The 26039-nt window shown below is 33.9% G+C and overlaps 2 protein-coding genes across 5 annotated transcripts in view; one reads left to right on the top strand and one right to left on the bottom strand.

Annotated features, from left to right (window-relative positions):
• The window catches only part of LOC110106377 (protein decapping 5), a 54139-nt gene extending 37276 nt beyond the window's left edge, over positions 1-16863 (top strand). For all 3 annotated transcript variants that reach the window (XM_028700932.1, XM_020836260.2, XM_020836262.2), the window contains 4 exons: positions 3627-3698; positions 15542-15730; positions 15838-15957; positions 16476-16863. In XM_028700932.1, coding sequence (XP_028556765.1) covers positions 3627-3698; positions 15542-15730; positions 15838-15957; positions 16476-16559 — 465 coding nt within the window. In that variant the 3' untranslated portion in view covers positions 16560-16863. The remainder of the gene's footprint in view (positions 1-3626; positions 3699-15541; positions 15731-15837; positions 15958-16475) is intronic.
• A 3039-nt stretch (positions 16864-19902) lies between these two features.
• On the bottom strand, positions 19903-22000 carry LOC110106401. 2 transcript variants are annotated; one of them, XM_020836301.2, is made up of 4 exons: positions 21638-22000; positions 21223-21341; positions 20238-20363; positions 19903-20171 (listed from the first exon to the last, which is right to left on the bottom strand). In XM_020836301.2, exons 1-4 carry the CDS (start codon positions 21851-21853, stop codon positions 20090-20092), a joined length of 543 nt encoding a protein of 180 aa, XP_020691960.1. In that variant the 5' UTR covers positions 21854-22000; the 3' UTR covers positions 19903-20089. The 2 variants fall into 2 exon arrangements, with proteins under 2 accessions (XP_020691960.1, XP_020691961.1); XM_020836302.2 differs by having other exon boundaries at positions 19903-20168; positions 21638-21999.
• Between the last annotated feature and the right edge of the window lie 4039 nt (positions 22001-26039).

Below are 26039 nucleotides of genomic sequence, written 5' to 3'. Positions count from 1 at the left end.
AAATATTTTCAAATGTCACCTAAATACCCATCAAAATCCAAAACTCCACAAAGTCAAAAATCCAAAAATCCCAAAATTCAAAATATTTAAAATTAAAAATCAAACCATTAAACACTTAAAGCAAATATCCATTCACCCTCAGCAACAATTTATCGAGGTAGACAAATTAAAATTAACTTCAACTCATATTGAGCTAAATGCCTAGTAAAAAATATTACTATGATCCATTCTCAAACAATCTCTTGCAAATAAGGATGTGGTATGTGTCCTCTGACCGACGATTTTGTCGTCAAATGGCACCGCAGGATAAGCGGTTATGACCCGGGGCTCTCTGAACATAGTGATTTTGCCTCCAAATGGCACAATGAAATATCGGTTATGGCCAGAGCCAATACGCTCCTTAGTGGCATCAAATCCTTGAGATATGAATCAATAGGATATAATCGATAGGGCATAAAGCCATCTGTTAGCTAAAGTGGATTCAAATTTGTCCCATTAGGCAAATATTCACCCCAAGTCTACAAGGTACCCTTGGACGAAGCAACCCATGGTTGCCGACAAGGATCCTTCTGTCAGGTTAGGTCGACTACCTCCTCTGACTAAGTAGACCAGGGACCACGATGGCCTGGGATGATGGAATCATGGGATCTTGATCGGGTCCATCATCCATTCCCCCACCATCCGCTTTAAGTGTGAGATGGTGAAATTTTTATTTTAAATATCAAATCTTCCAAATCTTAAACTTCCAAACCCCAAATCCATGTTGTTACTATACGCCAGATAACACGTATCTCTACGTATCTGATTGACGACTAGCCTTAATTGAATGTTCTCTCTCGTTATCGGGAGGGGTAATTAACTATAAGGGCTTGCGCCTATAGGAAACCAGAACTCAGATCATAAAGTTCTCGCAAAATGAGGGCGAAATCTCTGGGTATTGTCTTATCTACAAACCCATCTGCCTTCCAAAATTTACCCCGAAACTTATTCCGTTAAAACTCCATCACCGAAGAAAAAGCAACACAGGGCGGGCGGAGGCTAGGGTCGAATTTTCGGAGCCCACAGATGTTTAAGAGTTTAACTTCTTTCACTTAAGAGATTTTCACAATCCCCCCACTTAAGTAATTGACGTCCTCGTCATCATCTTTATCCGAAAGTCATCCTCCAGGCAGATAGGATTCTATAGGTGGCCCCTTTAAGTTCAAGTTGTGTCTCCTGTCATGTAGCACTTTGTCTCATAGAGGGTTTAAGAGATGGCTCCCATGGCGTAACACTTTGTCTTGTATGACACTTAGTTCTCATATTCTAGCTGATGTATTGCTTTGATACCATTTGTAACAGCTCGAACTCTTAACCATCGAGATTTTGTCCGCTTTGGACTATGAGCCTCTCGGTTTTGTTCTATTGTGTAATTTCCCAGTAGGTCACCCATCCTAGAATTGCTCTTAGGATGAGCACGCTTAACTGTGAAGCTTTTTACGGAAATTTCAACCATTACATCAAAAGGTGCCTCAATGTTTAAGAGTAACTTTTTTTACTTAAGGGGTTTTCACACCACTGGACCCGCAACACTCGTACAAGCGGACATAAGGCGTCTAAGGGCTTCTAAATATAACACTATGCACTCTCAAATGATAATCATTCGCACAGTTGACTAGTGCCAAACACTTTAAAATGCTCTCCCACATGGATTGCAATAGGCAGAATACATCATTCAAGCATGTCATTCAACTGTAGTAGCGCATCACATTAATATGCAAATATGTCGGGTAATGTGCTATTGAAAACCTAATCCGCCTTCTGAAAATTTGCCTCTTAAATGTTAAAATTTTCCTCAATGACCTGAAAAAGAAAAAGGGGCTGCAGAGAGGACGAGGTGCGAATTTTTGGAGCCCACACCAAATTTTATTGAGCGAGCTAATATAGGTTCAACCCGCCCATCCTAGGATAATTATTATTACAGCAAAATTAAATCTAAAACCTTAAAGTTAAAATATATAATATAAACCTAAAAGTTGAGTAAATCAATACTTAAATTTTGGAATAATAATAACTTATAATTTAGATTAAGTTATGATTTAGAGTTAACAGAAAAGGGGGAAAGAAGAAAGAAAAGATTAGCCACAAATTCTGCAGGTTTTGATGATGACAAACTCCTAATGAGTGCTTACAGAGGGAAGGGCAATTGTGTCTCGTGAGAGTTGTAGATGAGTGAAAAATTTTGAAGATGAAAGGACATGCAATTTGAATTGCGGCTCAAGGAGAAGAGGAGGATTCATAATGTTGGGGTTGATTACTTACGGTGGAAGGCTTGAGTAGCTCAACTGAGATGCTTGCACAAGGGAATAACTCTCGCTGAAAGGAAAGGACTCAACATGGATGAGTTGTGAGATGGTTGCTTGGCTAAAGGAGAGTTCGAGGATTGGTGGTTGCAAGGGAGTGAGAGATATGCCCTAGCTTTGCTTCCTACAATCAAGGTCCAAGGAACAAGACAAAATTGGCACGGACGAGATCTTCATGTTGATTATGGCGAGGTGGAAAGGAATGAGATATCTGCATTAAGTTGTTAGTGTGAGAGAGAAGGGTGAAGTCACCCAGGGTTCAGACGAGGGGTTGAGGCTTCAACAATTTGGGACCGGTTAGTTTTAGCTATGGCTTCGGTTCGTTACAAATATCCTTTACTTGATCTGTTATACCCTTCTGCCTGCTTATCATGGTACTAACTCGATCAAAAACTCCAGTTTTTTGTGTTCACATATTTCGGTTGTGCTTTTGTTGATGGAGCTATATTAGCATAAACATTAGTAGATGTTGTGCCGATGGGATTCTTTGCGGGTAGGCTGATGTTTGTCTTTTGATGTAATGATTCTCAGTGGAGAGGTTTCATCTATTAGTTTTCACGGTAATTTAATTTGGGAAATTTGGGGAGGTGAAGGATGAAAGGCATACGAAGGATGATGATTGGGAGTGCTAAGCTTGTGATTCTGGTTTGCTTATTTTGTTCTGTTTGAACATGAAATAAGCTGCACCAAACTGAATATATTTTTCAATTCAGATCTTGTTTTTTTGAGATCTTGTGACGGTCATACTAATATGACTAGATTGCTCCATCTTGTTTATCTGCACACTCGTATCAGTTAACCGTGAGAACTGATGGTGAGGGAGTGAGAATCTATAGTGGCAGGGAATTCTCTGAATATCTTTTATGTTTTAGTATTTTTGAAAGGAAGATCATATGTATTGTGAACTACATATTCATATTTTAATCATAGTCGAATTTTTCTAGTGGTGTGTATTTTTTTAGCTAGTTATAGTGAGGACTGGGTAAGGTGAGTTAAAGTACTGTATGAGGTCTTTGCTCTTCATGATTAGCGTGAATTCTACTTCTGATTTGAATTTTATTTTCTTATGGTTCCTTGTTTAATTGTCTTTGAAATTATTTGGTTGAAGTTGTTGCACTTGAGATATTCATGTCATTTCTTTGCAAATGAAGATACTGATTAATGACATATGATAAAATTGAATTTGTTGATCGGATTTGTAGCTTCTATATAAGTGCTTTTTTTCTTGATAATTACTGGAATAGTGCTTAATTTCTTTTTCATACTAGTTTTTCTTCTTTCCAGCCTAATGAAGCCGCATCTTATGCTAATTATTACTACAGAAGTCAAAGTCATGGACGAGGTAGAGGCAATGCGGTACTAATTTTCTTAATCTAACCTTTATTTCTTGAGTTTATGTTTTTGGGTTGGTTACTTGTATGCTATTAAAAGCTAGGCCAATTGTCTATATCATTCCTTATTCTAAATAAGATGTCATCTTTTCCAAACTTCACTCTCGAATTTCATAAAGTTTGAGAAAAAATGCTTCAACTTTTATTTTTAGTGTTTGCTGCTGTTAGAAATCTGTGGGAGCATATCTTTCTCTCACATTCATTCCCTGAGCATCCTTCCTATAATTATAAAACAATTTAAGTTGATATTCTAGTATTTTGTTGTTCAAAATGCTCTAAGATCCTTATTGTAACTTATGTCAGGGAAAAGAATGCAAAATCTGACTTGCATTTAGTTGCGAATACAATGATATAATGGTGCTTTTGGTTAACTTGAAGACGTTAACTTTATCGTCATTAGTCTAATGGCAACTCTTTCTTGTTGGCTTTATAATCCTCCTCCATGGGGTGTCAATGGCAGTGGACTATTGATAGTATTCTTGCACCTTGAAATGTATGCGGATCATTCTGCACTTTGTCAAATTTGCATGCCTCGTACACTTCACCATTTCGTGTTTCATTCATTCCTAAATACTCCCCTCACGTAGTAGAATTGATTCTTATAAAAATGATGAGATATCTCACAAATATTCCTGCAAATCTCCTTGGTTAAACTTTGATTTAGTTACCACCAATGCATTTGTGACATTGTTGGCTATGACATGGTTGCTGACTCAATTTATTAAATCTAGTCAATTCGGGTTCAATTGAGTCTAGTCAAGCTCATATTAGATTTCATTGAACCCAAATTTATCCGACGGTTGAGATTACCTTAAAATATTAAAACTTGTGGTGTTGTCTTCTGATCTTATCTCGAGATTTCTAGGATTTACGACAATGTTTGGGGAGGAAGAAATTATTCTGTGCAGAGTCCGGACGTAGCTCTACATCCAGACTCAAACTAAATCATGACACATGGAGTGTAGACGTGGATATTTAAATTGGATTTCGTTTTAATTATATCTTAATGATCCGATATACCAGGCCTAGAGGTTCAGCATCCAGTTCAAATTTAGGTTTTAGGGTTGACACTCTTTTTTTTAAATAAAAATATCCGCGAAAGCTCTGCAATATATAGAATTTTAGCTCAATAAACTCTTAATATTTGCTAAAAAAAATGAGAAAGAGCTGATGAAGATGAAAAATGATTTGGATGAGGACAGTCATTGTTCGAGTAGAGGATATGCCTATAGAAAGCGAAATCTCAAGGGCGGTATTCAAATGCCAAGAGAGAAGAATTGAAGTTGAAAGAGCTACAGCCTGAAGAAATAGTAGTTTTTTCTGTATTCTTAGGGAATATGTCGGGGGTCCGAGGGGGCAATTTGGAATTCTGTTTGTTTTTATTAAATTAATAGTAATAAAATTAGTTTTTGCTACTTCAGTGCTTTCGACTATCATCAAATTTAATTTTCATTTTTTTTTTTGTTCAGATCATTTTACTATAAGTGTTTTCATTATGAATTAAATTTGTAAGAAAATTTTTCTAGAAAATAATAATAAAATGTGTAATTCATTGTGCTTTTGCTGCTTAGTCAATGATTTAGACAATCGTCAACTTTAATTTTCAAATTTTTTAGTTCAAATCATTCTACTATAAGTGTTTTCACTTTGAATTAAATTTGTAAGAAAAAATTTCTTGAAAATGACAGCACAATGTGTAGTTCATTGTGCTTTCACTGTGCTTTTTTGCCCTTTCATTATGTTTTTGCTGTACTTTCACTGTGCTTTTTATGCGCTTTAGCTGTACTTTGCTGCCCTTTTGTAACTCTATATTGTAATCAAATTTTATTAGTTCAGATCATGTTGTTATAAGTATTTTCATTATAAATTAGATTTGTAAGGAAAATATCTTATATAATTACAATATAATTTGTAATTCATTGCGCTTTTACTACGGGTTTTATGCGCTTTAGCCGCACTATGACTGTGCTTTCACTGCGCTTTTGTAACTCGCAATCGTATTCAAATTTTATTACTTCAGATCATGTTATTATAAGCATTTTCACTACGAATTAAATTTATAAGAAATTTTTTTACATAATTACAATGTTATGTGTAATTAGCTGTGCTTTAGCTGCATTTTCACTGCGCTTTAGCTGCGCTTTTATTGGCTTTCACTGCGCTTTTGATGTGCTTTGACAGTTAATCTGTGGTTCGACTATTGTCAATTTTAATTTTTAAAACTAGATTTGCCTAATTTGGAACTCTCTGTCATAATCAAATTATTAGTAGTTCAAATGATATTACTATAAGTGTTTTCATTGTGAATTAGATTTGTAAGGAAAATCTTCTACATAATTATAATATAATGTGTAATGCACTGCGCTTTTGATGCATTTTTACTGCGCTTTGACTATGCTTTTACTATGCATTTGCTGTATTAAAAAGGAATGCAATATTATAAATAAAAAGAAATGTATTTAAAAAAATGCATTATTATTTTATTGAAAATTACAAATAGATATAATATAATTAAAGAAGTAATCAAAGAATACAATATAAAATGAATCATTGATAATATAAAATATACATAAAATAGAGCGTATGCGAATTCGACCCAAAATTTTGGCATTTTATTTTGCCAATTATTATGTTCTGCCCAATCCACTTTCCTTTGATGATTACTATGCATGCTGCTTTACCTTATGATTGTTGCAAGAATTTGCTTGTGCTTCGAATTGGGTAAGGATTCGTAAAATTTCCAAACATTCTTTTGCAAATAAAAAAAATACATAGTTAATATAATGAAAAACGTAGTGAAAGCGTAACTAAAATGCAGTGAAAGTGCTGCTAAAGTATAGTGAAAGAGCAGTGAAAAAAATCATTAATAAATGTAGTTATATATTTGAAAGCTATGAAATCCACTTTTGAAAAATGGAGAAGTCGTTATACGAACTGATACCATGAAAGCAAATGCATTGCGAAAGCACACTTAAAGCGCAACTACAACGAGACTAAAATGAACAAAAATACCTCAAAAATTTTATAACAAACAAAAACAATATAATTTTTAAAATAGAAAAACTCGTTACGCTATCGATACTTGTGAATATGCAACAAAAGCTCATCAAAGGTGCAATAAGTTCTTGCATTTGTTTGTTCGTGGAGATGAACTTTTGCATCGACTGGAATGTCGAAGGAATGCAGTGAAGCGTCTAGAATACTGAACGAGAGAGAAAGTGAGCAGTGAAATGGCGGGATGAAAAGTAAAATGATCTAGCTCCGAGCTTTTGAACTGCTATAAATTCAAAATTTTCATCTTTGGGTCAGGTCAGGTCGGTCAGGCAGACAAGACATTAATAAAAAATAAAATCCAATTGAATATCTACATGTCCACTCTACGTGTCAAGATTTAATTGGTGTTTGTACATACAACTAGGGGTGTCAATATTTGACACGACACGAAAACCCGACCCGGACCCAACCCGGAAAATCCGAGTTGGACCCGACCCGATTTCAAAACGGGTCGGGTTCGGGTTGACCCGGCGGGTTGCCGGGTCAGCCTGCCAACCCGTTTAATTTAAAAAAATTTCGAATTTTCCCGCCCTTGCCGCTGCCCCGCGCGTGCCCCGTGCCCCCGCGTGCTGCCCGGCAGCGGCCCTCGCGCCTCGCGCCGTCGCGTGCCGCGTGCTGCCGCCCTCGCGCTCGCGCCGTCGCCAGCTGTCGCGTTCTCTGCCGCGCAGGTCGGGTCGTGTCAACCGGCAACCCGCAGGGTCGGGTCCGAGTTTGGATTTTCGACCCGTTTCTCTACCTGGGTCGGGTTAGGGTCACCCGTTTTCCACCCGGGTCAGTTCGAGTTCGACCCGAACCCGACCCGTAACCCGAAATTGACACCCCTACATACAACTACACCCAAAAATTTTGGGAAATTTTACATACATACCACTTTATAACATCATATTTATATATCTAACACTTAAAACTTTAATATTACATGCATACCACCCTATATTATTTTAATATCAAATATACCACTTATCTTTCTTTCCTACCACTCATATATTTCATTTCTACCACTCATATTTGGTATGAAAATGAACTATGGGTAGTATTTATGTAATATTAAAGTTTTAGGTGTTAAATATATAAATAGAATAGAATTAAGTGATATGTATGTAAATCTCCCAATAAGTTTTCATGGGGAGGATCCAGCAGGGACCTGTGTTTTTTTTTTTTTTTTCCTTATAAGAAAGGACAACAGGGCTAGCACGGGCAAAGAGGCCGAACCGAGAAACTAGGAAAGGAGGGCGGTGCCTTCTGCTTTTTTGGGTATTTGCTGGAATGAGACGGCGAGATAGGGAGAGCTCGAGTGAGGAAGGCTTTCATGCTTTTCTTCTTGGGCCGAAATCGAGTAGCCGACGAACCTCATTGCTTGCGCCCCTTTCTTCTTTTGAGTAGGCAAGCGGGCTTGGGAATTACCCGTGTTTAACCTCAGATGAAACCGACCTTCATGAGACTGGGGAGCGAGGATCGAGCGGCTGAAGAGCTGAGTTGTGCGTCACCTTGGGAAAATCAAGCGTTACGCCTTCTTCTTGATGTTCTTCCAAATGGAGAGGAGTGGCCGAGGGATTTGGATCCATCCAAGCTTCTGAAATAAGCAAGGAGTTTTCCTTCTTGTTGGGTTAAGGAGTTTGTTTCAGCCACCAAAATCTCATTTTTCTTCCTTCAAACCTAGCAAGGCGGTGGTGGAAGCAACAGTCCAAGCAACTTGAAGCAGCCACCGATCCATTTCAGTTACTTTGTTTCATCTAAATGAAAGTACTACGGCGATCTCTATCGGACCTTATCTCCGATAAGGAAAAATTTCTAAACATAGGAAACCTAGGTCTTTAAGCTGCTTGTTGTGTTTATGATGCTCCCGGGCTCCTAGGTTATTAGAAAACTTCATTTTATGCTCTCCAACCCCGTTAATACCCGCCGTCCTCTTCACAAATCCATGGAAAATTGGTGGTTTCCAACAGGTTGCTCTCATTTGAGTGTCAAGAGCATGACCATGAGCTTCGGGCCATTGGACTTCCTAAGGATGTATGAACTTGCATTGGATATGACTTGTAGCCTCTAATGAGCTTTGTTGGATGGTCAAAAGTGTGTTTAATTAATTCAGAAAACTAACAAGTTCTTGTGGGACTTCTCATAGAGTCATAGACCCTCAGAAGTGTATGTTGTGAATCTCATAACACGTAGGGTTAATCAAATTCATTTTAGATATTTTGCAAAGATTATAACACATAATAATGATGATCCATTGTTCTAAATTTCTAAAATTCCAAAAAATTTAACTCATTGAATGCACATCCAAGCCCTTACATTATAATAAAATTGATCATAGGATCCTCTCAAAGTTGTAAGAATAAATATTCCAATTTTTAAATGAATTTAAAACATTCTAAAATAATAAGAATTATATTTTAAGAGCCCTCCATCATTCATGATGCTTTGGAGTTCCTCTGCATTGAGCGGGACTCACATGACATCGTTCTCTTTTTCTAAATAGGGAGAGTATTGATTTATTTTTAAAATTTAAATAATTTCAAATGTGCTCCGCTCAAAAACTATGCCATCATTTTAAAAAGCGAACTATCATTTTGAAATCTACGAAACTTTCTTTTAATTTAAAATATAATATTATATCAATTCATGATGCTCTTGAGCGGGTTATCTGCTTATATGATAGGGTCTTATGTCTCAAACGGATTGCCGACCCGCCCTCAATTTTGCCTCCTTGCATGCTCGGCCGCTTGCAGCCATCGTTGTCATCGTTGAGTTGTCATCCTCCTCTCTCCCCTTTCTTCTTCCTTTTCTTCTTCTTCCTCCTTTCCTTTCCTTTTCTTCTTCTTTTTTTCTCTCATGCTCTTCTTTTTTGCTTCTTCTTCCTCCCATCTTCTTTCTTCTCCATTCTTCTCCTTCCCTTCTTCTTCTTTTATCTTCTTTTTTCTCAAAAAGCTGACCTAACCTTAACCCCACCGCTTCGTATCTCTCTCTAAAATCTTGGAGAAAGAAGGAGATCTATTTCCCTAACTTTCTCTCATCAAACTCAAAACCCCTTCCCTACAACCCTTACATCATCTCCATCAAAATTAGGCCTGTCAATATTACGACCTGAAAACCCGGCTCGAACCCAACCATAAAATTTCGGGTTAGGGTCATCCCGGACCCGAAACAGGTAGGGTTTGGGTTCTGTTTTTAAACCCATATGAAATTCTGGGTCGGGTTCGACCCGGTTTGCAAACCATCCCCCGTTATTTACCTTTTTATCCTTAGGGCTTTTAAGCTTAAGCGGTTGTGTTGTGCAGCGTATTAGACATTCGAGAGTCGAAATATCGTTCGTCTCTCTTCGAAAGCAGGACGTCCAAGCTAGGGCTACTCGTTTTCGTTGAGCTTCCTACCTTCTGCCCAGATGTTTTCAGCTTTTCTCCTCCTTTGCGGCTCTGCGTCCTCGCCTCATCAGTTTCTCTATCAGTATATCTTAAATATTGCAGGTGTTAACATTCCTTTAATTATGTTTATGACTTATGAGTCTTGCCTTTTTATTTTATTTTATGTGTTACTGAGTCACTACCTTACTGTTAGAGTGTTAGTTTTAAGTTATTCGATTCTTCCTTCCAATTTGAAGATGTTGTGGTTTTGAAATGCCGATTAGGGCATCACATTTTGCGCATTTTTTTGCTCGTTTTGTTAGGGATTTTGAATTTATGATGCATTTATAATCTTAATATGCAGTTATAATAAGATTAGTATTTTGAAATGTCAATTAGCGTTTTGAAATGTCGATTAGGGTTTTGAAATTTGAAATGCCGAGTTGTGGTTAGTAGTTGGCTTTCTTTGACTCTTTGTTATAGCAATATCTATTATTTTGTTTGATTAAACTTTGATACCTATTATAGGAAATTGGAACATTGATAATGATTGTTGAGTTGTTGAGATAATGTTGGCATTTGGCAATACCTGATTCTCTGTCGTTGGCACTTGGCACTTGCCAATATCTTGTTGATTTGATATTTACTTATTTAGGTACTTGTTTCATATTGAATTAATAATCATACTTGGCTATTACCTTTTTCCTTTGTATAATTTGATTTAATTGGTTTAATAGATGGAGGATTCAAATACCGTTCTTGAGATTTATATTCAAGAAAATGATGAAGTTCGCATTAAAGGCAATGTGGTAGAGGCATCTGATGATGCATGTAATGATGGTTCAGTCGTAATTAAGAAGTGTAGAAGGATGACTTCCAAGGTTTGGGGTCATTTTGAGATGTTATCTAATCCTACAGATGGTAAACAAATGTGTAAATGTAAAAAATGTGGTACTCAATACATATGTGATAGTAAAAAAGGGTTTGGTAACGTAACGAGGTACTTGCAAAATTGTAAGAGAAGAGATATACGTGATATAGGCCAAGCTCATATTGCAAACTGGTTCTAATACATCTATTTCTATGACTGATCATAAGTTTGACACCGCAAAATTTCATGATTTATTTATTGCTTGCATAAATGCATGATTTGCCCTTCCAATGTGTTGAATGGTTGAGTGTTCAAGCACTTCTAACCTATCTTCATCGGGATGTTCAACTGTTTTCTAGGAATACAACAAGGATTGATTGCAAGAAATTATTCACCAAAGAGCTTTCTAATATTCGATTACAGTTATATAAGTGCACTAGTAGAGTTTGTGTTACATCTGACCTGTGGACATCCATAAACTATTTTCTAGGAATACAACAAGGGTTGATTGCAAGAAATTATTCACCAAAGAGCTTTCTAATATTCGATTACAGTTATGTAAGTGCACTAGCAGAGTTTGTGTTACATCTGACCTGTGAACATCCATAAACACTGATGGATTTATTTGCTTAATCGTGCATTATATTGATAATGAATGATATTTACATAAAAAAATCACTAGTTTTTCTTTTATGCCATCACCTTATGATTGTATAGCGCTCTTTGAAAAATTGTAATATATTTTTCTTGAATGGAAAATAGAATCTAAACTTTTTGGTATTACATTGGACAATGCTTCCATAAACAATGTATGTGTAGACTACTTGAGAAATCAATTGAATTTGAGAAGTGTTCTGTTATGTGAAAGTCAGTTTTTTCATATTAGATGTACTGCATATCTTGTTAATCTTATTATCCAAGAGGGAATCAAGGAGATTGATGGTTCAATCTCAAAAATCAGGGAGAGCATAAAATATGTTGAAGGATCTTACGCAAGAAAACAAAAATTTCTAGATTGTGTAAGACAAAGTTGTCTGGAATCTAAAAGGGCTTAAGGCAAGATGTTCCAACAAGGTGAAACTCCACTTTCATAATATTAGAAAGTGCTATCTATTACCGAAGGGCTTTCTAACATCTAGAGTTGGGTGACTCCAACTACAAATGTTGTCCAGCAAATTCAGCATGGGAGAGAGTAGAGAAAATTTTAACTTTCTTGAGGGCTTTTTATGATATAACGTTTGTTATATCTGGCATGAAGTACCCAACGACAAATCTATATTTTCCATGTATATTGTTAGCTTATGCTACATTGAAATATGAATTGTCAGAGGGTCTTGATTATATAAAGCTAATGTGTATAAGGATTATTGGAAAGTTTGAAAAGTATTGGTCTTATTATGGAGGAGGTCGAAATGCCAAAGAAATTAGAATTTGAGATATATCTCGATGAACCAAAGATAGATAGAAAAATTGAGCTAGATATACTACATTTTTGGAAAGGCAATCAGTATAGATTTCCTGAGGTTTATGTAATGGCTTTAACGTTGTGTATTCCCATAACAACAGTTGCCTCTGAAAGTGATTTTAGCAAAAGTGGTCGAATCCTTGATCAGTATTGGAATGCACTAAAACATGATATCGTTGAGGCTTTGGTCTGTGCAAAGGATTGATTATACAAGGACAAGGGTGCAGTTTTTTTGAACTTTTACTTATCTAATTGCACTAGGATTAGATTCTTTAATACTTAAGAGCTCAAATATATATTATTATTTGTTGCAGTTATACATGATCCTGAACTTAAAGCTGTGATTGAAGATATCCTTTCTTTAACAGTAAATCAACTTTAGGGAGAAGCTGGGAAACTTCAGTTATATGAAAATAAAATCAAATTAATCTTATCCTTGTGATTCATTAATTCATAATACATTGTTATGAACAAGTGTTATTACATAGCGGTTAAGTGTTATGTTATGAACAATTTATTTATCTGGTTAGTAGTGAGTGGTTGAGTGCTATGTCAAATGACGTTATTGTGATTTGTTATCAGTTATCTTTGTTGATGCTTCTGTAGGGAGTGGTTGGTGAGTTATTTTGGTTGTTCTGTTTCGGCTATATTGTTGCTTTTCTGGTTCGTTATCTATGCTGTTGCTTTTGATTCATTATCTATTTTGGTTGTTCAGTTTTGGCTCTGCTGCTGTTAGTATGATTTGCTGTTGTTTCTTCTGATTCATTGTTCTGTTTGTTGTTTTGATGAAAGCCTGAAATTATAAAATATGCTATCAAAATTCATATATTATTTGTTGTTGTTTGAAGCGATCAAGCAATGATGATAAACCTTCTCAAATTATAGTGGGGATAGTATCAGAATAAATGTTATTACAACCAGGAGACATTTGTAATTTTGTATTATGTTAGAAAGAGTAGATACTATATATTTAAATGAATAGATACTAAGTTAATGCAAAGTACAAATTGTCTCCCTAGGTGGTAATATGCTAATGTTGATTTATCTTTCACCTTATTAGGTGATTAAAGATTTCGAGAGTTTAATCTAAGCAATATACTGAGGTTTATAAAGATCTAACTTGTTTTATTATAGTTGAATCTATGTCGTGCTTGAAGACAGATGCTAGAGGAGCATTGAGCAAAATTGATTTGTAAATGTCTAAAAGATCAATTGGTTTGTAAATATTTTGTAAGCAATTGATATGTAATATTATAAATGTACTTGCTGTAAATCTATAATTGTTTATATTGCAGTTCAATCTGTGATTATGTATTTGTAAATGACCAAATGATACGTAATATTATTTTGTTTTCAACTCTATCATTCTACCTGATGTAATTATAAATTGTTTATATTTTATATTTTTAAGTTGTTTCACACTTTCACTGTTTGTTGAATTGCTGCATTAAAAATTAGATTTCTTTCCAAAAAATAAAAATCAGATTTCAATGGTTTGCGGGTCATACAGGTCGTGTTGGGTTGACCTGGACCCGAAGTGGTTCGGGTTGATCCGTATGGTGCCGGGTTAATTTTGGGTTGGAGTCGAACTCGACCCGTAACCTAGTATTGACAGCCCTAATCAAAACCTCCTATCCCCTCTCTCTCTAAACCTAGAGAGAATTTGTTACTCTCTCTAAACAGAAAGCAATAGCTTATTTTCTCTCAAACTCCCTCTCACTCTCATTCCCTTTCTCTACTTAGAGAATAATTTTTCCCTCTTTTCTCTCTTTAGAATTTGAATGGAAGAGAGAGTTTCTCTCTCTACCTAACCCTTCTCTTCCTCTCCCCCTCCACTCTCTACAAAAAGGAGAGAAAACCAATATGCCACCTCGTTGTCGTTGCCCTTGCCGTCGTGCATTGAAGGTATAAAAACCTTGTTACTAAAACTCTAAAAATCTCAGTTGTGATGCATTTGGCACAATGAGTTGAACTCAGTGTGCATTTTTCTTAGTCGACTGACGAAACTCATAGGCGATGCTCGCAACGCACTTGGTGAGCCTCGGGTGTGCTTTTCTTAGCATGGTGGGTTGAAACCTAAGTATCCATGACTACTTTTGACATAAGGAGAAACAAAAAACATATACGTGAAGATCAATGTATTGCCTTTCTTGATTGATGGGATTGAAGATTACTAGGGGTATAAATTATTGATTCGACCCGATAAACCGACCCGAACCCGACCAAAAAAATTTATGTTTGGGTTGATCCATTTAACAAACAAGTTAGGTTCTTGTTTTAATTTTTGATCCGTTTGAAAAATTAGGTTATGTTGGATCAACCCGCAACCCGAATTTGACCTGAATTTGACTCATCCCCGATCTGGCTAGTGGCCCGACTCTACCCTTTAGGCACCAGGCGGCACGCACACTTGCGCTTTCATAGTTTTGTGGAAATCTGTCCCTGCATGCAATAGTTCCATTGCCGGCTTCTTGGTCAGTTCGGTTTATTAGGGAAGAGAACAAAAAATTGATTCAGTGAATACAACTCTAATACCAAAAGCTGAAGCATCGTTTTTAGAGTCACAATAGTTGATGTGTTCAGTTTTGTCAATTTTAACAGATTTAGGTTTCGTTTGGGATGACTTTCTTACTGCTTTCTAAAGCAGCTTTTTAGTACAAAAATTTATAAGTTCAAGAAATTTTTTACTAAAATGTTGTTTTAGAACACAATAAAGAAGCTGCCCCAAACGAAAGCTTATCCACACAGCTATTTGCACCTTTACCTATTTTGTCTTGCTGATTTTATAACGGAAAAGGAACCTGATTATACTGCTTATATTTTCCCTTTTTAGCTAGCAAAACTTCTGTCGAGAAAATTGAAACTAAGCTAGGAAGGTGGTGGTTCCTGTTTGAGATAAACTTGCAAGTTCGGTTTTCTAGCTTGTTTTCTTTCTTGATAGAAAAATCATCCTGAAGAAAATAGTCCGGAAGGTCGTGCTTTCAGATTGAGATGAATTAAGACATTTATATGTATTGCCCATCCAACTTTTCACCATGTTCCAAATACTAATTGATCCTTGATGAACTGTGTTGCAGTTCTCAGAGCCAGTAACCAGCTTTAGTGAAGACTTTGATTTCAATGCAATGAATGAGAAGTTCAATAAAGCTGAAATCTGGGGCCTCCTTGGCAAAGGTCAAGCACTAGTAAAGTCTGATGACAGAGGACAGTCAAGTAATGTGAATGTTATCGAGGAAGAAGAGAATTCTCTAAATCTTAAGATCCAGGTATCCATTATACGTAATATATGTCCCCTTAATATACTGATTGTTAGTATTGTTTATTACCATTATTATTCGCTGAATGCTGACGAGTTGTCTTTGCTTCTCTGAAGCCTGCCTACAGTAAGGATGACTTCTTTGACACTCTTTTTTCCTACACATCTAAGCCTCGTAGACCCAGCGGAAGGACTAGGGTCCCGGAGCAGTTGAATGTCAACTTGGAGGTTGCAATGGTAAGGGCATCTCCAACCGAAAATCTCATTTTTTACTCCAAAATGTAATGAAACTAAAAAATAGTGTGATTCGTCTCCAATCGAACTCCATTTTGCGCCCTTCGCAGAAGTTAACCGCCTTTCTCCTCTTTGGCGCGTTTCTTCGGCAAATTCGGTAGAGACAAAAAATAACGCAGGTGAATAGTGCAACATCAATATTGGCGTCGCACTGTTCACCCGCAACCAAATACCAGAAGTTTTGCCGTTCGGCTGGAGCTCGCAAGCAACGCCATTCATATGTTTGGAGTTTGGTTGGAGATGCCCTAATTGCTTTTCTACTGTATCCTGTCTTTAGAAATGGAGAAAACTTTGATCACTACATCTTTATCAAAATTTATTCGGGATGAATTTTAAAATTTTAGAATATATTTTAAAATAGTGCAATACATAAATAATCAATCAACAATCATATCTTACTCATCTAAGTAAAAGCTAAGAGGTTTGAAATCCACCGTGACCAAATTTTTTGAATGAATTAGGCCTTTGATGATTTTCGGACTAGATCGAACAGGGGAGGTGGCCGGCACTTCCGCCGTGGCAGTGGTGGTCGTTGGCGTGGCTAAACTAGAGCTCCTAGATCAAGAACTTCTGGCATCTGGAAACCCAGGTTCACTTTAATCTTTGTTATTGAAATAAGCAAATCGATGGTCACAATGGCATGCTTGCAATAAATATGCTTTGTTTGCTGCTACACTCATGTGTCAGCTTTCCTATGGCCAGGGTTTTAGATAAAACCAAGGCCTACATGTGTTTGATACAAAAGGCCTGAGAATTTCAAGATTTATGTATTTGGTAAAAATATATATTAGTGTTTGAAGAAAATTTGGGCTTATATATTTACATTTGATATAGAAGGTTTGATAGACAATATGTGTGATTATTTATTTACGACCAATTTAGTCAAAGTATCACATTATTTCAATACAGTCTCGTGACTTTATAAAATTAAATCAAAATGATCCCTCATGTTATAATTCTAATATAGAATTGATCCCAATTAGTTCGAAATGGATCATATTAGATCAATTTTATATATTCGAGAAATTAAATTAGAGAGAGTCGCCTTAGATGGTTTGGTCACATAAAACGGCGGTCTTTTGATGACCCGGTTAGGAAAGTAGAGGTATTAGATTTGACTTATGTTAAGAGGTAGACTTAAAAGTCTTGGTTAGAAAATATTAGAAATGATCTTTCTTTATTCGATTTAACTAAGAATTTGACTTTTAATATGACACAATGGAGAAAAAGGATTCATGTAGCCGACCCCACATAGTAGGACAAAGGCTTGATGTTGTTATTGTTGTTGTTGAGGGATTAAATTAGAGCAATGTTATACTCTGAAATTAAAATGATCATATACGAATATTCAAGGGATTATTTTGAAATTTAACCAGTAAAGAAATTTAAAAAAAAAAATCTTGGAGATTGGGAATGACACATTTGCTGATAAATAAGTCAAGGATTGGCATGTTTTACATGTGCAAGACTTTTATAGATTTAGCTAGATCCAACAATAGGAATAGGACTTACAACCTTAAGCTTTAAGGAAGTCTAATTGATTATAAATTAGGTTGACTAAATTTGGGGCCTACATGCAATTTTGTGTATATTGTGTGTGCAATAGGATATATTATGCTAGTCATAAACTATAATTGGCATTTACAGCCTTCACCAACTCTTTTGGGATTGGGATCAAATGTCTTCTTATAAGATAAAGGCCTCTATCGTCATTTTAGATTTCATTTGGGATGACTTTTTTACTATTTTTTGAAACAATTTTTTATTACAAATAATATTTTTTAATAAAAATTTGTTTTAAACAGTAGTAAGAAAGCCGTCCAAAATGAAGCCTTCATAAAGGAGCTTTTTAGTACAAAAATTAAAATTTTTATATAAAAAAATTGCTTTAAGAAGTAGTGAGAAAGCTGTCTCAAGTGAAGTCGGCTTTCTCACTGCTTCTTAAAAGAACTTTTTAGTATAAAATTTAAAATTTTAAATTAAAAAGTTGCTTTAAGAAATAATAAAAAAACAGTTCCAAATAAAATTTTAATATATCAACATTACAATTAAACAGATACTATTTACAATATTTAGAATTTGGGCAAGACAATTGAGTAGTTTTAAAAAATTAAATTTGAGTAATTTTGAATGCAGTAAATCTTTGGTTTGTATGCATGTATCCTGTGACAAGTGGCAGCATTTATGTGGTTCAAGAATGTGTCATTTTCCTTGAATGAGTAGTCTGGCAAACCCACCATTGCTTGTCCGGGTGGTGAAGAGCCGGCTGGGCAAAGCCTATGTCCCTGGTTCGAATCCCTTGGCAAGCAGTGAAAGCCTTAAGTGTTGGCTCGTGTAAATTAGTGTGGATTGCATGCTAGGTCGACCGGGGTTTTCACTAGCCTAAGGACAGTGCTTTCTCATAAAAAAAAAAAAAGTCTGACAATCAAATCCTTGAATGACATCTAATAATTGGCCGGGTGAGGTGTCAAGCTTAAATTGAGTCATGTGTCCCTACAGGTCCTACAATTCATAAGCATTACTTGAAATAATGGAGTCTCAAGCCATTAGATTTTGATTTAATGGTCATGATTAAACTCTTATCCGTTTGTGGGATTTGAAGGGCATTTGCACGATCATGAGGGTGGCTACAGGGTCTAGTGAAGATCAGAGATTTCCCCAATAAAATTTTTTGAAATTTCCCAAAAAAAAAAAAAAAAAAAAAAAAAAAAAAAAAAAAAAAAAGATCAGAGATAAATGGGATTTGAAGAACATTTGATCAATAAAATTTTTTTAATCCAACAGATGTATTATTATTACTTTGGACTGTTTGTGCTTATTTTGTAAATATGCTAAAAATATGATTAAAAGTAAATTTAAATTTAACTAATAATATAGAAAATATTCTCTGCTGTATTCTATCATTTATAAATATATGTTTATGTTTGTAACTAAATAAAATAAATAATACTGCTTTTGTTTTCTAATACTTTATCAATCATATTTCTAATTCCATCGTAAAAATGAAAAGCAAAACAAAACAATTAAAACAAATAGGAGACTAAGGTTTTGTTTAGGATGATTTTTTCATTATTTTCTAAAATAATTTTTTAGTACAAAAAATTTTAATTCAAAAATTTTTTTAACCAAAACACTGTTTTAAACAGCATTAAGAAAGTTGTCCTAAACAAACCCTAAGGCTTCGTTTGTGATAGCTTTCTTACTATTTCTTAAAGCACATTTCTAGTATAAAAAATTTAAAAAATTTTAACTAAAAAACTGCTTTAAGAAGCTGTATAAAGCCGTCCCAAACTAAACCTAAGGTTTCATTTGGGATAGCTTTCTTACTGCTTTGTTTTTCAAAAAATAAATACAATATCTATTTAGCCATTATTTTTCGTTGCTTTTAAAAAAATCTTGTAGCAAGAAATTATTTTTTATAATAGCTTTAAATGTTACTTTCTCTATAAGAATTCTGCAAAGCAATAAGAAAGTCGTCCAATAAGAAATTTGTTTTGCTTTTCAGATCACAATCATAATTTTTGTATGGTCATTATTTTTCGCTACTTCAAAAAAAAAAAATGCTAACAAATAACTTTTTACAATAATTTAAAAAAAAAAGTACTTTCTAAACAACAATTTTATAATCACTTTTATAAAAAATTATACCTATCCCAAACAAACCTTAAAACAAAATGACAAGGATAGCAAATAAAGTCCAATAGGATGGAATGAAAAGCTTATCTCATTCACACCCTACCAAAAGAAATTACAACTGTAATTTAGCACTCTGGGTTGCATCCCAACTTCACAATATAAACAATCAGTAAAGCAATTTGAATAAAATGCAAAGGTTAAAATTATGGGTTTCCTTTCCTTTCAAGAAACAACTATAGGTTGGAAACCCTAAACAGCAATGGAACATAAGATAAATCATTTAAAATTATTATATCATGTACAAATATGAGTAAATGAAACATCTATAATGGAATGGACAAATATCATTTTGTTCCTAACTGTAGCATTTCTGTTTACTTTTATTCAGATTCCATTCCTTTTCACTGTAAGAAACAATCAAAACCTCCCTTTTTATCCTTTAATTCCTTCTAGATCTCTTCAATATCCTTCCCAGAGGAGAAAGGAAGATTAAAAAACATTTTTTCGCCTGTGGCATCCTGCTGATTGCCACTTCTTTCAATCAGTCAAGAAGAAAAATAGCTTGAATTTAAAAAGTGAAAACTTACCTAAGCCCAGTGATTTCAATTTGAGAGAATTCAGTATTTACTAATCCATAGTGTGTTGACGAGTGCTGCTTAATAGCAAGGATTCTACAGTTGAGAATTCTCGTGCCGAGGTTTGGAATACTTCTTCTGAAAAAGAAGAGGGTGATTTGTTCGAGAAGTTCATAGTAATTTAACTCCATATAATTCTACGAGTGATTATTACGTGTGGAGTCTGGACTGGACAGTTTAATGAGTATACTCAGTAAATATTATACAAATACTCTGTAAAAACACTCAGCAAAAAATTTACTAAGACTTTGTTTGGGACGGATTTTTTATTGTTTCTTAAAGCAACTTTCTGGTACAAATATTTTAATTTTTATACTGAAAAGCTGATTTGAAAATCAGCAAAAAAGTCATTCCAAACAGAAGCCTAAGTGAGTATACTCAATAAACTAGACGGTTGTCTTGATTGCACAGAATAATTCCTCCTGCGAGAAACTATTCTGCTTTAAACTAACTCTACAGCCTCTTTCTGTATCAAAGAAGAAATAAAACTAACAGAAAACAGGGAGTGGTCAACTGCTACAAGAAACCCAATTCTGCTTTTGAAGCTTTAAAGGGCTGTTTGGCTACAAGAAAAGTTTCATTAAAAGTATCTAATTTAAGATTTAATAATTTTTTAGAGAATTAATATGGAAATTATTAAACTTTAATAAAATCTGATAAATTACTTAATTGGAAATTTTAAAATTTCTAAGGTGGATATTCTAAAATTCAATCAGTTAAATTGATGGGATTTTGACAAATCATGAATTTGATCAATAGCCAAAATGAAAATGAATTTATTAAAATACTGAAATTTAAAGCCTCGAATTTTATTTGATAGGGTCTAAAGATCAAAATTTAAGCTAAAACTTGCTTAAATTCTGGACAACAAACAGCCCTGAAAAAAATAACAAAAGAAATTCCATAACAAGGAAGAACAAAAAATTTTAATCCTTACTTGTAAAGAAAGCTTTGATCATGGAGCCCAACTATAAGGGTCGACGCGCCGATCTTGCTCACAAACGAAACCACAGCAGCCCCCTTGTCTCCTTCCATCACAATGATCTCCACCTTCGCCTGTGATAAATCACCCCTGAGATCGAGTAAGAGAAATAGTAGCCAAGAACTACACATCTCCTAGTCAGCTAAAATACATTCCATGGATTTCAATCCAGAAAATGTTGGATCATGATCAAATCAAAGAATAAAATCCAGAAAAAAAAAAAACTGAGATGAATAACGAATGCACGAATTAAAGACAAGATATCATCAATGCATAGATTTTCTTGCGTCTTTGATGGCATATTTGAAAAATCAAGTGCTGATTATCAAAAAAAATAAAAAAGGAAGAATCAACACATTGAGAAGCAAACCTCGGCGATTCCATTGCAGAGATCTTTAAAGGATAGGGCGAGTTGGAAGCCCCTGAGACGGAGCCGGCGCTGCTTCACCCTCGATTTGGTGGCGGGGTAGACATGAAGTAAGGTCAACGAATCGGCCGACCTGAGAAAGTTGCGGACCGCCCATTCTAGAGCGATGCGGGCTGCGTCAGCCTCCTCCACCACCACCACGACCCTTTGGCTCTCCATCCAAGGTTCCTGCTCCTCCAACCCCTACTCCAGCAAAAGATAATTAGTTCGCATTCTGTTGGTGTTTTGTTAGTTTTTTAATGGCGGGGTTGGAAGGCGTGAGCTCCTCTTGAATGACCTAATCGAAGGGATAAAACAAAGGGAGAAAATTTGTGGGTCAGTATTTAAAGTCCATTGCTGTCGATATGGTCACCCATGAAAGACAAGCAGACGAGCAGTAGTCGGATCAGATGCTCCGCCGCATCCAAATGTAGGAAGGAGTATAAAAACGGATTAAATTTTTTTAAGCAGTCATAAAATTAATAAAAAAAAAAAATTTTTCTTTTTTATAATGGATATCAGCAGAGACAGCGAATGAGATAATAATAGGACAAGATATAATTCATTTTAAAAATTATTTGAAGAATTATGTGAGTATAAAAAACATTTTTTAAAATAAAAAAATATTAAATGATTAACATGTAATTACAAATTTTATATTCGAAATACTACAACAACATCAAGCATTTGTCTCACTACGTCAGGTCAGCTACATGAACCTTTTTTGTCATTGTGTCATGTTAAAAGTCAAATTGTCATTTAAATCTAATAAAAAAGATCATTTATTTTTTTTTTTGTTGCATCAATTTGAAAAGAAAGATTATTTCTAATATTTTCTAACCAAGTCTTTTTAGGTCTACCTCTACCTTTAACATAAATCAAATCTAATACATCAACATTTCTAATCGGGTCATCGAAAGGCCTCCGTTTAATGTGACCAAACCATCTAAGATGACTCTCTCTAATATTATCTTCCATTGCAGCTACTTCAACCTTTTCATGTATATGCTCATTTCGTATCCTATCACTAAGGTTAAAGTCACTCATCCACATAAGCATCCTCATTTCTGCAACACTTAACTTAGTATTATGCTTATCTTTAAATGGCCTACATTTGGCACAATAAAGCATTGCAGGTCTTACTACCATCTTATAGAATTTTCCCTTAAGTTTGAGGGGGATTTTTCTATCGCACAATAAGCCCAATGCATTCCTTCACTTCAACCATCCAACTTAAATTCTGCTGATAATATCTCCATCTATTTCGCCATCACTCTGAACAATAGATCCAAGATATATAAAATGTGTACTTTTAAATTTTGTTTAATAGTTTTTTTTTCTATCATTTACAGGAAAAAACTGGGTCCTACATAAGAGGAATGTGCATCTCCCCTGTCGCAAAGTGTCACACCAAATAATCTAATTTGGAAGAATTCTTAATTTCTTTTATCTTTTAATAACAACACGAGAGTCATCTAACTTCATCCATTAGTAATAAATAATAGAAATAAATTTTAGAATTAAAAAAAACATAACATATATATAATTTCTCTCAAAATCATTATATATAATACTCATGAATTATACAATCACAACACATCCTTTCATTCTTGAGTATAAAAAGAATAACTAAAATAAAAAGGAATAGAACCCAAGGAATCCTGATCGGCCTCACTCACATGAACAATTTTCCCGACTTGAAATCATTTAAACCATATATAATGAGCTAAATAATACAGCATATAACTAAAATGGTATAATTGAATTCAAAGAATGGTAAAAAAGTAATACGCATATTGTCAATCAATTCATAGTAGTAACAATCATATGATCTCACATGCAATAGTAGTAGAATTTATAAATAGTAAAATAGTACGATATGAAAGCTAATAAAATACTACAGTGAGAGAATCAGTAAACTAGTATGAATGTCAATAAATAGTCATCGTATAAGTACTATCAATCAGTAAATCAATCGTATGAATTGGTAAAACTAAAGCATCTATAAAAAATTGTCGAATTGAGATTAGTACAATAAAATCCTATAACTATGTACACATGCTATCTAATTATTCTATATAAATATCAAATCATATCTTCATCACACTTAGTATATCACATGCTTAGTTTGTCATGCTTAATATTAGTACAATGAATCAGTAGTACTATCAAATAGGATAGATATCCATATAAGTAACGATAAAATAAATGGTAGGAACAATAAAATAATTCAGAAATAGTAAATCTGTGTAGGAATAATAAATCCATATAATGACGATAAATCAGTACAGTATCAGTAAAGCCATAAAATAATAATGAATTTATAACATGCATTTTAGTAGTCACACTAAACAAGCAAGTAGTTCTAACTATCACAATATTTTTTTATAATTAGTAATCGGTAGTTGGTAACCGTTAGCTCATTAAATAAAGTCATCACTCTTTGTCAATCTATACAATAATAAACTCTTATAACTCTCAATCATTGTATTATTCTAAAAAAATTCATATTTTCAGAAATTAATCAAATGACCAGAAATCATATATAATAATATTCTAAAGCTTTAATTGAACTAAAACATTATTTTTAGATATCAAAATAAAGCTTTAATGTTCATAATCTCAATTTCTATAATATATAAAAAATCACGTGTGAAAGTTTTACCAAAACAAAATTATTCATATTTTTTATAACGAAAATATAAATTTGATAAAAAAAAACTTGAAAACATCAAATTATCGAAATTATGAATAAAATAATAGTTCCTTAAAATAAGACAAACAAATTTTCCACTCTACGAGCTTCAAATCTAAGTTTTTCTTTCCAATTTCCTATATTTTCTTTCTTAGCCGAAATAATAAATCAAAATGGATTAAGGAAAGTTATTTAATGTTTTATGATATTTGTAATATAAAATAATAATGTAATATTAATATAATTTTATAATTTAATCATTTTTATATAAAATTTATATAAATTATTCTAAAGATTTAAAAATTATAAAAAAAATCTTTATAAAATAGCCTAATTTAATTAATAAAATTTGATGAAATCAATTTGTAAAATGGACATCTAACAATGTCAAAACCTCTACTTATACCGAAAAGTGTCAATTTTTAAGGATTTGCACTAATGTTCAAGAATAACAAAAAAATAATGTGATTAAATCACTATAATATCTATACTATATCGAAGACAGTTTATGATTTAAACTTATATTGACTTATGAAAATTTTTATTTGATTAAAATGCGGGCTATTACACCAATGAGGATATTTATGGCTCCACATGATGTAGTCAAATTTGATACTTAATTTGGAAGCTCTACAAAGTCTCTACTATCAATTTTGAGCAATACTTTGGGGCAAAATTTCCTAATAATCTTACTATGATCGACTCACTAATTTCATGAAAGATTAAAATTATAATTAAGAAGATTTTAACTAGTTCATAATGCTGCTGAGCGAAGGCCCATGCTAATGTTCAAGAAGCAACCTTCCTTAGTATTTCTTTTTAAAATTATAATGCAACGATGCAAAATTCTTATAATACTTAAACATATATTTTCGAACGACATAAACTTCAATATTTGAAAATAGGAAAACAACTAATACGTCATTAGAAATCAGGCCAACATCGCTCAAGTACTATAACCCTCCAATTACCATCACCCGACTACGATCATCTGACCACAATTATGCTGCTATAATTCATCAACGTTCATCGCCAGACTACGGTCCCTCTTGCAACCATCGCTTGATTATGATCCTTTGTCTACCGAATTTGGACTCATGACATCAACACAAATATTTATGCTTAACTTTTCTTTTCATAGGAAAATGAGCAAACAAAAAGTAAATAACTTTTGAAGACAGCTCTCATGACACGACTCTTCTAACTTCCATCACATAATTCATTATATACAATTTATGTTTAGTATATTATTATATTAAGTCAATACCTTTCCAATCATGAGAAATGACTTCATCTGTAACCAAAAACAAAAACTAATTGAATCATTTCAACTAGGCCAAACCACATGAATTTTCTCTTTTATAGGTTTTCCATATAAAAATTCAACTGTCTTTTGCAACTCTTTTCTTATCTACATGTATGTTGAATTTTTGTATAAAGCTTAGAAATTAAACTCCTTATCTCTCTACTGTCGTGAATATTCTAGTATGCAATGAAAAATATATTTTGAATTTGGAATAACTTTTTAAAAAACATTAAACTTAAATTTGAAAATTGTTTAATTTTCAAGTGAACATATTGACCGTATGAACTTTTGAAATATGTATATATCATATAAATTTAAGCGCTAAAAATATATTAATTTCATGAGAGGCAAAAACATATGAAAAT

The sequence above is a fragment of the Dendrobium catenatum genome, unplaced genomic scaffold, assembly GCF_001605985.2.
Source record: "Dendrobium catenatum unplaced genomic scaffold, ASM160598v2 fragScaff_scaffold_1608, whole genome shotgun sequence".
Classification (NCBI taxonomy): Eukaryota; Viridiplantae; Streptophyta; class Magnoliopsida; order Asparagales; family Orchidaceae; genus Dendrobium; species Dendrobium catenatum.
The sequence above is the reverse complement of the archived record's forward strand: the minus strand, read 5'-3'. Positions and strand labels throughout refer to the sequence as shown.